This window comes from Panthera tigris, chromosome B2 (genome assembly GCF_018350195.1).
Source record: "Panthera tigris isolate Pti1 chromosome B2, P.tigris_Pti1_mat1.1, whole genome shotgun sequence".
Lineage (NCBI taxonomy): Eukaryota > Metazoa > Chordata > Mammalia > Carnivora > Felidae > Panthera > Panthera tigris.
Genome location: NC_056664.1, coordinates 9264948 through 9277917, shown reverse-complemented (window position 1 = coordinate 9277917; position 12970 = coordinate 9264948). Strand labels below are relative to the sequence as shown.

The following is a 12970-nucleotide window of genomic DNA, read 5'->3' as shown; positions in this document are numbered from 1 at the left end:
AGAATATGCAATGGGAAAAAGTCTCTTCAGCAAGTGGTGTTGGGAAAACTGGAAAGCTACATCCAAAAGAATGACACTGGACCATTTTCTCACATCATACACAAAAATAAACTCAAAATGGATTAAAGACCTAAATATGAGACCCAAAACCATCAAAATCCTAGAAGAGAGTACAGGCGGTAATTTCTCTGACATTGGCTGTGACATTTTTCTAGATCGGTCTCCTGAGGCAAGGGAAACAAAAGCAAAAATAAGCTAGTGGGACTACATCAAAATAAAAAGCTTCTTCACAGCGAAGGAAACAATCACCAAAACTAAAAGACAACCTACAGAATGGCAGAGAATATTTTCAAATGACATATCCAATAAAGGGTTAATATCCAAAACGTAAAAAGAATGGATACAACACCACACCCAAAAAACAAATAACCCAATTAAAAATGGGCAAAAGACACGAACAGACATTTCTCCACAGAAGACGTGCAGATGGCCAACAGACACATAAAACGATGCTCAAAATCACTCATCATCAGGGAAATGCAAATCAAAACCACAATGAAATATCACTTCACACTTATGAACATGGCTAAAATCCAAAACACAAGAAAAAACAAGTGCTCCCGAGGATGTACAAAAAAAAGGAACCCTAGTGCACTATCGGTGGGAATGCAAACTGGTGCAGCCACTGTGGAAAATCCTATGGAGGTTCCTCAAAAAGTTAAAAGTAAAATTACCATATGATCCAGGAATTCAACTACTAGGTATTTAACCAAGGAATATAAAAACACTAATTCAAAACAATATATGCACCCCTATTTATTTCAGAATTATTTACCATGGCCAAACTATTAAAGCAGCCCAGCGTCCATCAATAGATGAATGAATAAAGAAGATGTAGTATGTACATATACATGCAATGGAATATTGCTCAGCTAGAAGAACGAATGAAATCTTGCCATGTGCAACAACATGGACGGATCTAGGGAGTATAATGCTAAGTGAAATAAGTCAGTCAGAAAAAGACAAATACCGTATGACCTCACTCCTATTTGGACTTTAAGAAAGAAAACAAATGAACAAAAACGTAAAAAGAGACAAACAAAAAACAGACTCTTTAGTACAAAGAACAAGCTGATGGTTATCAGAGGGAGGTGGGTGTGGGGACGGGTAAAATAGGTGAAGGAAATTAAGACTATACTAATCATGATGAGCCCAGAGTAATGTATAAAATTATTGATTCAGTATACTGTACACCTGAAACTAATATGACACTCTATGTTAATTATACTGAAATTTTAAAAGTCAACAGAAGGAAAAATTTATACATATATAAGGAAAGAAAATCACTTTTTTTTTCTGAACCTAAGATTATGCTTCCAATTTGGATAAAGACATATAGGGAAAAATGAATAAGGGAAAACAGGCAGATGGAGATGTGATTAGGGTAGAAAGAACAATGCCACTCCCTCCAACACACACACACACACACACACACACACACACACACACACACACAGAAAATCAGTGCCTTCCTACAAACTCCGGGCAATTTACCAGAAGTGGTACCCATTCGTCCATGTCTATTTTCCGTATCAACTCCCACCAAAAAATAACCTGTCTTTTAAAACATTAAACAGAAACTCAATTTTGAACAACATTCCAATAAAACCTACCTAGTTTACCTTACTCTTTGGAGCTAGCGTGGTTAAGTTCTCTGTCCCGGTAAAACTGAGATGGGGCAATGATATAAAGTTGGCTGGCCAGCATCACGCCAGATCTGACATTCAAGATCCAAAAGAGTGTATTTTGCATTTTCATTACTCTTTTCTTTATAATAAAAGTCCTCTTGTAATACTAATATATTAGGAAAGCAAAGAGTCAGGCAAGCCTAAGTTAGACAGGGTGGGAGAATAGGAATATGACAAACTTTCAATCAACGGCAACCTAGGCTGGGACTGCCATCTTGCACAACCAGGGGCTCCAAATGCAACGTGAACTATGCAACTAGTAGGCTTAACTCAGCAGCTGAGGAGCACAGGAGGCTCGGACAGTACTCCCTCATCTCTGTTGCTTCTGCCCCACTGGTAACCCCCACTCCCTGGATTACCAAAGAAGAAGGTGATGGTATGACAACTTCAGTAGAATGTTACCAAACTCCTATCAACTCTTCCAGCATCAGGAAGAATATGGAGGGCTCCAGAAGTCACAGCAAACAAAACAGATGGTTCCATGAGCTCCCCAGGACTACAACTAAGGGTAGCGGGAACTCTTCTCCACTTAGTTCAAAGTTCACCGAGTATCTGTTGGGAACCATCCAGTGGTCAATCAGAGTAGAATAGGCTTACCCTTCGCATTAATCTTTCCAAAGTTGTAATCTCCACACTCTCGACTCAACAATAACAGAATCATCAGTTCTCCATTCTAAATAGGCACCCACCAAATATACTTACTTGGTAGAACTTATACTCATGTCTGGGAATTAAATTCCAAGTGACTATACTAGTTATCAAAGAGCTGACAGAAGCCTGAAGAAGCACGAAATAAGCAAATCTCCCTGCAGACATCACTTCTTTGCCCATATTATAAAACCCAATTATTTGCACATACTGAGTTGGTCAGGTGGAGGGGCCAGGATGTCATAAACCAAGAGAAGAAAACATTTCCCAGACAAATGATCATCTCTAGCAGCAAGGTGTGCAGACAAGTGATATTTCTATTATGCCCTAGTAAGGTAAAAGGGAACACAAAGGCTATTGTTCTACTCCTCTAGACCATTTCACCATAATATGCATGCATATGCATTCATAATATGCATACTTGCAAATATATTTAAGTATTGTTTATGATTTCTCATTATAATCATATAAAAGAATAAAACAATTATTAAAATCACCAATAAAGACCTCCCAACAGAACTACTGTCTCAGCATTTTGATTATTTCCTTCCAGGGCTTACTACGCATGTCCACGTTCATAAGAATGGGAATCTTTTTTTTTCTTTTATTTTTGAATGTTTATTTTTATTTTGAGAAAGAGCACCAGCAGGGGAGGGGCAGAGAGGGGGAGACAGAATCCCATGCAGGCTCCATGCTGCTAGCACAGAACCCGAGGTGGGGCTTGATCCCATGAACTGTGAGACCATGACCTGAGCCAAAACCAAGAGTCAGATGCTTAACTGACTGAGCCACCCAGTCAGGGACTGAGCGCCCCTAAAAGTGGGAGTCTTAAGTCACGTATTAGTTTTGTGGATTTGATTTTCCATTGTATTGTAAGCATTTTCCAGTGTCCTTAAACATTCTTTGAAGACAACATTTTCAGTGGACATATATTAGTACCATGATTTAATCATTCACCTCTTTTGGACCATTGAGGATGCTAACAGCTTTTCACTATTGACAACAGCTGAACACCCTTATGAATACATTTGATTTCCTTAAGGTAATTCAATTGCTAGGAATTTCTCCTATCATAGAATATGAGCTTAAAAAAAAAAAATCCTGCTTGAAATTTTATGGCTAAGTTGCCTTCCAGAAGGGGACGGTACCAATTTGTACTCCCACTATCAGTGTGTAAGCGTTCTTGTTTCAGACTGTTCTCAAAAACACACGGGCAACTCAAATTGCCAACATGATGGGAGAGCAATTAGCTGCCTGAATCGGCCGAGCCTGCAAAGAGGAAATGAGGGTTCTTCTTTCTGCTTCCCTCAGAAATATGAATTTGTACCCTTCTGGGAGCAAGAGAGAAGAATGAGCTCACTTCCACACACTTCAAAGGAATCAAGTACCCGCTTTATTACCAGCAACTGTTGAGCGTCCTGCAGGGGAACAGTAAATGTTCTGGTATTTTTAACAGCCCACATTCACAGAGAAAACACAAAGGATATTCGCCACTAATAAAAGTGTGTCGTCTGTGGTATCCTCGCCATTAACAACAGTCCAGCCCACAAAAACCTGATTACTTTCAGAAAGACAAATAAAATGCCAAGCCCCAGAATAATTTAAAGTATGAGTTTAGCCGTTACTCTCAAATTAAAAACATATATATGTTGTTTGGCACAAATGCTGATCTCCTCTAATCCCACTCAATTCCTGTCTGTGCTCTTATCCTAAAGACGTTTATAGGGGTGCCTGAGTGGCTCAGTTAAGGTGTCAGCTCAGGTCAGGATCTCACAGTCCCTGGGTTCAAGCCCCGGGTCGGGCTCTGACGGTGTGGAGCCTGTTTGGGATTCTCTGTCTCCCTCTCTCTCTGCCCCTCTCCTACTCATGGCCATGCACTTACACTCACTCTCTCTCTCTCCCAAAATAAAAAAAAAAAAACTTAAATAAACAAAGACGTAATAAAGTATGTTAAGCTCTTCAGTTTGGAAGCATGCTACAAAGGGAACAGCTATCTCGTTAGGCTGTTTTAAAACACCAGGTTCAACTTCAAGACAGAACTTTAGGAGCACCTGGGTGGCTCAGTCAGTTGAGCATCTGACTTCGGCTCAGGTCATGATCTCACGGTTCATGGGTTTGAGCCCCGCATCGGGCTCTGTGCTGACAGCTTGGAGCCTGGAGCCTGCTTCAGATTCTGTGTCTCCCTCTCTCTCTGCCCCTCCACTGCTCATGCTCTGTCTCTCTCTCTCTCTGTCACAAATAAATTTAAAAAATTTTTTAAAACTCTACTTTATTCCTCCACAAAACAAAAATTTTAAGCTGAAACGAATGGAAGTGTCAGACAAAGTCCATTCTGAAGGGGAACTGGGGTTTTCTGCATGTTCATCATCAAAACAGACATCATTAAAGAATCTCTGTAACTGACAATCTGGGATTTAAAACCTCTTGTCAATTTCAGGTTGGTAGGTGCCTCTCTGTTTATCCAAGAAGGCAGATTTATGTCAGTGAGGCACAGTGAATTTCTGGTGGCAGGGAGAAAATAATGCTGCTTAATAATGTTCTACAATTTAATTTTTTTAATGTTTTATTTATTCTTTGACAGAGAGAGAGAGACAGAGACAGGGACAGAGGGAAAGCATGAGCAGGGGAGGGGCACAGAGAGGGAGACACAGAATCCGAAGCAGGTTCCAGGCTCTGAGCGGTCAGCACAGAGCCCGATGCGGGGCTCAAACCCACGAACTATGAGATCATGACCTGAGCCAAAGTCGGACGCTAAACCGACTGAGCCACCCAGGCTCCCCAATAATGTCCTATAATTTAAAAAAAGACATATGCTGAAGAACCGAATAGCACGGCCATCCAGCAGTTAGAGAAGGAAGTCTCACACAACTACAGGGAACAGACACATCTTCTCTGTATCCTTCCTCAATCCACAGTGTTCTTTATAGTTCAAACATTCTATGATCTAATGTGTAATCTAGTGTGTAATCTAGTGTGTAACTTCTTAATACAAGGAGATCTAAAAAATGCCCGAGGGGCCCCTGAGTGGCTCAGTCGATTAAGCACTGACAGTGCGGAACCTGCCTGGATTTTCTCTCCCCTTCTGTGTCTGCACACCACCACCCCCCATGTTCTCTCTCTCTAAATAAATAAATAAACATTTAAAAAAAAATTTCCAAGCACCAACATCACTTGAGGAAAGATGTCACGACCATGCTGCTGGAAGTCAAGCTGACAGTGACTGATTTCCATTGTCCCCTTCTGTCAAAGTCCCCAGTTTTACGGACAGAACCGACAAGGAAGGAGGTGTGACAAGAGCGGGGAGAAGTGGGGACGCTGCAGGTGTTCTCACCTGCATGATCAGGGGCGAGGGACAGCTGTTGGTCCATCAAAAGGCACACTATCACAGAACACCGTGTGCTGCTGTCTGAGAATGGCCGTAACCGAGTATCACAAATTAGGTGGCTTAAAACCAGAAACTAATTACACCTACAAAGACCCCATTTCCAAATAAGAATACATTCAGAGATTGAGGTTGGAGGAACATTAATCAACCCAGTACACGACGACAAATATGCTCTCAAGAGAACTTCCCAAACCAACCTGAAGTCGGTAACCCTATGTACATGTCAGTCTTTGCTCACCCCTGTCTCCTGTAACCGGGCCTGGCATGTTCGGGGTTCTCAGCCAGTGCCTGCTGAGTGAGGAATGAATGAGCCTTCTGATTCAACACCAAAGCCCTTCCTCGGAGTGGGGATCTGCAGAGTGATGGCATTGCTCTTCCATAAGCCCCATCTGCCACCTCCACAGTCATTCCTCTAACGGGGACTGAGGCAGTAGAAGCAAGTCAAGATGCCCAGCCTGCCGAGCGACCTGACAGCCGACTCCTGCAGGACTCCAGTCCTCCCCGTCCCCTTCCAACCTCCCTACCCTCTTCTCATTCAACAGCCATTACTTGTGGCATGATGAACTTGCCTTCGTCTCTTTCCAAGGGATCACTCTCTCCCCTTTCATGTCCATATACAATCAGTTTATATAGCAGTACAGGCAGGCCGGGGCGGCTCAGTCGGTTGAGCGTCCGACTTCGGCTCAGGTCATGATCTCATCGTTCGTGAGTTCAGGCCCCGCATCGGGCTCTGTGCTGACAGCTTGGAGCCTGGAGCCTGCTTTGGCTTCTGTGTCTCCCTCTCTCTGCCCCTTCCCCACTCATGTGCTCTCTCTCGATCTCTCCCTCTCTCTCAAAAATAAATAAACATTAAAATAAATTAAAAATTACATTTAATGCTGTAACTTCCTGGCTGTATTGTTATCTTTGTTGCTCCCATATTTTCCATATATTGCTCATGTGTCATTAAAAAGTAAAAAGTTGTGAACTTGTTTCAGAAAAACTCAACAACAACCATGTTCCACAACATACAGGGAGGGAAATGCAGAAAGGAGACGAGGCAGAGAGAAACGTAAAATCCCAGGAACCCAAGGATAAGAAGAACCAATGCAGGAAAGACCAAACCACAGTCACAGAAACTTCAGGACACCAGTCTTTGTGGCCAAAACCAACACTTCTGGCTTCCCAAGCCTCTTCAAGGTGGGACAGTTAAGTCGCAAAATTTGCAAAGTTCGCAGAACTGAGCTGTGAGTTGCAACACCTTTATTTCACTACCTCCCCTCCAATAACTCATGAAAGGAAGTGCAATTCAACCGGAACGGAGACCCCAGGCTCTGCCTGACCTCGCGCTGCTGCAGAGAACAGACCCAAATTCCCCAGGAAGGAACACGGTGAATATACAATGTGTTAGGAGGAATCACCCTGTTTCAGTGTCCATTCCTCAAGATTCATAAACAGCTGTTCCTAAACAAACAGCGACAGAGTATAGAATGTTCACTTATCTGCCCACGGTTATCACCAGGTGACCATCAGGAGAAGGGTGGCCCAGCAGGTTAGGGCCAAGAAAAAACTTTTGCAGCCCAGCATGGAGACCCTTGCTGTGCTGGGTATTACCTTCACGTCACTAGAAGCCTAGGGAATCTGGGGGAAGGGTCAGGACGGGAACCATTTATCAGCTGGGAGTGAAAAATTTCTGTATTATTAATTAGTAGGAGATAAACACCAGGTCCATGTTAAGAGCATTGTAACAGAGGACTGGAAATGTTTCCTTTAAAGAGGAAGACAGTAAATACTGTAGGCTTTGCAGGCGACATGGTTTTGTCATGACTATGCAACTCCACCGCTATAGTGCAAGAGAGGCCAGAGACAACACGTAATGACCCGGTGCCCAGTTGTGTTCCATTGGAACTCTACAGAAACAAGCGGCAGGACAGACATGGCCCACGGGCCATCGGCTGCCACCCCAACCTTACAACACAGCAGGGCCAACAGTCCTGCAGAGCAATCAAACCTTCAGCCCCAACCTCATTAGCACAGTCTTACCAACCGATTGGACCAGCCACCAAGGAGTCTCCTGTGCAGCCTTGATCTTTACAGACCCCGAGAGACGGAGTGCAAGTCTGCAGTCGGGCCCTCCCCCCAAATTAATACACTCACCCAGAAAAATCTGTAGTGAGAATTCCATAGTGGAAGATGTATATCCGGCTGATGTGGCATATTGTAAGGTATCCCATTGCTACAAAGAAGGAGTATCTGAAAGCAGAAGAGAGAAGATCGGATGATTATGCGTGGCAGTAACACGATCGACTTTCTCCTCTTCCTCTCCCTCCCTCCCCACATATAGTCAGTCACAAAGTCCTCTCTGCTTGGTCTGTAACCCAGCTGATCCCCTCCGCTCACTTTTGCATTCACTGCCTGGGACCCTTCATCTTTTCTCACCTGCACACAGCACAATGGAGTCACCCCGGTGCCGATGCCTGGGCCTCACCCCTGCTATTCTGGCTTAACTGGTACAGGATACACCCAGCAGGTGTAATTTCATCGTGCAGCCAGAGCTGCGAAGCAAGAACCTGCAAGATCTTGTGCTCAGATTCTCCTCCTCAGAAACCATCGTGTCTACACAACGATCTTTGTAAAATACAAACCAAACCAGCATTATGCCGCCGACCTCTCCCTTCCTGACATCAACTTTGTTCTCTTGGCTTCTCTTCTCCGTGATTGCTTCCCGCCTCTCTGGTTAATGCTTCCAAGGTTCTTGCTCAGCTTATCTTCCTCCACTTACTCCTTAGGTGTGAGCATTCCCAGTGCCCTGCTGGGCACACCCCTGCCCAAGCCTGAGGCTTCAGTTACCACACACCAAGATCACGTCCTGTCTTCCTTCCAACACCTGCCATGACCACCGGGGTACGAACCAGCAACACAAAGACAGACAGACAGACACACACACACTCATGTACATCATTCAGAACATTCATCAATTTGTAATCACACATATGTGACATTAAAGAACAAAAATTCAACTGAGTAAACTTTGAAGATCGAATTATCTTTATTAAGCGATTTGTTGACCTGGCTGTACCCCACTTAGCAAATAGAGGGGAGCTCTGAGGAGTTGCACAAAATGGAAGGTTTTTACAGGAAGGAGGGTGGCACAGGGAAGTGACTAGGAAAAGAAGGGATTGTTTCAGGCAAGGCCACTTTCCCTTAGGAGGAAGGGTCTCCTCACGCAGATGACCTCATGTTCCCTTTGGGGGATGGAGAGGGCCCATGGGATAGACTCCAGAGGCCATTAGTGCTGACCAGAAAATTCCTGGATGACCGGTTAAGACTTACATTTCTGGGGGGTTTGAAACTGCCCTAAGCCCTAGTTTGGTGAGGTGGCCTACGTGACTCCATTTTGGGTCTGTGGTCTTCTTTTTCATAATGATCATCAAATTAACTGTTGTCTCCCTTACTAGACCATGAAAGCAAGAAAGTCTTGTGTGTTTCACTCACAAGAGTGGCCTCCTGGGTGCTAAGTGAAAACCAAATAAATGTTACTTGTCTTAAAAGTCTCCAATGGCTCCCACTGTCCAGTCACATCAAAACTCCTAAACGCAGCAGGCAATGTGCTCCTGCACGGAGCTCTACCTTTCCCTCGTGGACTCCTCTCTGCTCACACCCCACGTCCACTTATGCTCAGACGACACCGGCCGCTCTCTCTCCACAATTACAGCTTGCATTTCCAGGCCAGATGTCTTCCGCACACCCCTTCCTCTGCCTGCAACTCCCTCCTCCGTCCTCCAGACTACCTAGGAACTGTCTAATTACCAGGTAAGGCCGGGCTCCGGGTCAGTCCCCCCCGCACCGGCTTGCTCCACCCCTTCCCTCCTACCCCCAGCACAATTCACTGTTCCGCTCCTGGTATATCTCCAGTGCTCCATGCCAACCTCATCATTATGATGCTGAAATTATATGCATGTGTCTGTTACACCAACTCACCATGACCTTGAGCACCCCAACCCTTGGCCATAGAGGGGGTTCGTGTATGGTTAGCTGAAAGGCACTGAAAGGAGCACATTCAACATTTTAAATGGTGCAAGAGCCCATCAGAAACAGACATAAATTTAGAAGGTATAACACTGAAACATGGGTCATAAAACAGAGATGAAGCATATTCTCAAATTATATTGAAATTCACGAGTTCATGTTAAAATAACCCATGGAGACCGAATGGTGAGGTAAGAAAAATAAAAATACACTTGGTAGCAAGGGAGAACCAGCTAGTGGGCGTGAAGCAGTTCTGTAAACTCTAAAGCACTACATAACTTTACGTTCTCTTTGCAAACAAAGACGTCCTGACACAAAATAAGACTTTCCCTGCCTTGGGTTCATCCTTAACCCTTTCCCAAACAGAAAGACGGTGAGCAAAGCAGGACTGAGAGAAAACAACTCCCTGAAGGGCTGAGCAGAAGCAGAATGGTGCTAGTTAGGCCCTTCTGCCTCCAGCCTCTGTTTTCTCTCTCCAGCCAGTTCGTGAAGGTCAAGGCAAAAGCACGAGGCAGATACAAAAGACAAATTCTCCCACGGCCCTCTTGAATGCAACCATACCTGCTTCCTCTTTCTCCTTCACAAGAGCTAGACCCATACCTTCCCCTGCCCCCCAGCCGAGCAAAGAAAGAGACTTCAACTCAGTAGTTATAACAAGCACTGTGTCCCGAGACAACAGCACAATGCATTCATGCTCTGGACGCACCTGAAAAATCTAAGGAATCCAGGAGTGGTAGAGAGACTACGCATTATGTTCTGGAGACAGACCAACAGGACTTCAAAGCCCAGCAATGGCAAAGCTAATGTGGGAAGTTTAAATACTAGCTATTTTATGAAGGAAGGATGTGGCAGAGACTAGGGCATGAGTGATGGTAACATTCCCCTGCTGACCTGGGTGGTGGTAACATGGATGTATTCATTTACGAAAATTCCCTATCTGTATACCTATTTACCTCTCTGAGCATTCATTTCTTCAACCTGTGGGGAGGGGGGGGGGAATCTGTATCCCAATTAATTGTCCTAGAGAGAATATATTTGTAATAATGACGTAAAGTATTAAATATATTACATGATATACTAAGTAAGAGTTTATAGATTCAAAATAATGAAACAGAACTATTTTTTGTAATGTTTTTGTTCTTATTTACGAGAGAGAGAGAGAAAGACAGAGAGAGCGATTGAGCGCATGAGCAGGGGAGGGGCAAAGGGGGGGGCACGGACAGAGGATCAGAAGCAGGCTGTGCACTGATAGCAGGGAACCTGACGCGGGGCTCGAACTCACAAACTATGAGATCATGACCTGAGCCAAAGTCGGACGCTCAACCGACTGAGCCACCCAGACACTCTGAAACATATCTTTTTAAAAGAGCATGGCTTAGCACTTGGCACAAAGCAGGTACCCCAAAATTGGCAACTTATCATGTTCTCACAGAGGCGGTCTATCCTAGGAGATACAAACTATATTCTGCTCCAGTCGGTCTGGATATGATCAATTAACACCTGTGATTTCTGCCCAACATAGTGGCTTAGGAAGGAAACAGTTGGCACCCCAAGAAATCTATAGACAAAGAGAAAACAGTATGTCTAGAAATCAGTTAACTCCCCATAGCGGCAAAGCCTGACCTTCCCCGACTCTCCCCAGCCATGTGACGGAACTCTTGTAACTGGCTCGGCAAGGGGAAGAAAACGATTCCCAAAGAATCACGAAATCCTGATCCTGAAGAAACCTTAAGTTCAAACTATCACACACGCCACATTTTATAGGTGGGAAATCTGCTGTACAGAGAGGCTGCATGACCCTTCTGAACTCACACTGCCAGAGAGAGCCAGATTTCCAGTCTCATGTTCTTTCCCTGCATCAATAGGAAGCAATTTCCCTCCGTCAGGAACCATGAACCACTCCCTACTTCCGCAGTCCTGGCAAAGAAAGAGCTTGTGCTGGAGTCCTTTTTGGTGTCTTATGACCTGGGCCTCTGCTACCACAATATTACTGTGGTGGGACAGACACAGCCTGTCCGTAAACTGCTCGGCTCAGCCAAGGCTGGAGTGTTCCATTCCTGGCCAGAGGCTGACACTGGGCCCCGCACGGAACAAGCATGTGCATGCAGGTTCTTGACTCTGAAAAACGGTCCACACCGATCGGGATCACACGAGCGTGGAGAGAGCTGACAAATCACAACTTGTAAGGTAGTTAAAAATATGCTACAGAGATATACCCAATTTTTACTAACTGTTGAATGGCTTCCAAACTCAAGTTTGGGGAAAGCCAGACATTTTCACCTCCCACTAACAACGGCATTTTGTCATAATATGGAGCATTCCCAAAGCCCATTCTTACCAAATCAGACATATAGATTTCCTATTTCCCTTCTGAAGGAGTGACACTATCCCTTTCAAGGAGGGCATTCAGAAGGAAGAGGATGGCAATTCAATTTTTCAGAACTCATCCAGACACTAAGTTGGGTGAAAATAAAATTTTAAAGCATACAAAAATATTTTCCCTTAAAAATTTTTTCCCTTGGAAACAGGAAATTTACTGTAAGTAATTTACCAGATTATACATTAAAAAGTGAAATTTCAATGATTTGCAGAAGGAAAACTATTGTGCTAATAGTCTTATTAATCAGAGTTTTCAGGGAGCCTGGGTGGCTCACTTGGTTGTGCCTCTAGGGCTCAGAGACTCTTGATTTCAGCTCAGATCACGATATCAGACTCATGAGATCGAGCCCTGTGTTGGGCTCTACACTGGGATCTATGCTGGGCATGGAACTTGCTTAAGATTCTCTCTCCCTCTCCCTCTGCCCCACTCCCACTTGCACATGAACTCTCTCTCTCTCTCTCTCTCTAAAAAAAAAAAAATCAAAGAGCTTTCTGAAACTAAAATAAGGCATCTGCTTTTTCAGGGAAGCCATCAGAAAAGAACTTACAACAGGACAAATGTCTTTTCAAAGGTATTCATTCATTCCATAAATATTTATTGAGACTTTACTTGTGACAGATACTGTTCTAGGCTCTGTGGACACAAGAGTGGACTGTGTTTTCACGTTTCAGTGTTACAGAAAGACAGAACGAATGCTGGGGTTTCACAAAGACCACAGGAAACACAGACAATGCTAAACAGATACCCAGGTGTCTGAATCGATTATCCAAGCACGTTGCCTTCGAGGCAGAATTAAGTTAC

The 12970-nt window shown here is 44.1% G+C and overlaps 1 protein-coding gene across 5 annotated transcripts in view; it reads right to left on the bottom strand.

Annotated features, from left to right (window-relative positions):
* The window catches only part of MBOAT1 (membrane bound O-acyltransferase domain containing 1), a 106362-nt gene that overhangs the window by 32516 nt on the left and 60876 nt on the right, over positions 1–12970 (bottom strand). For 4 of the 5 annotated variants that reach the window (XM_042985619.1, XM_042985615.1, XM_042985617.1 and 1 more), the window contains one exon: positions 7918–8013. The exons of the other annotated variant lie outside the window; for it this stretch is intronic. In XM_042985619.1, coding sequence (XP_042841553.1) covers positions 7918–8013 — 96 coding nt within the window. The remainder of the gene's footprint in view (positions 1–7917; positions 8014–12970) is intronic. 5 annotated transcript variants of the gene reach the window in all.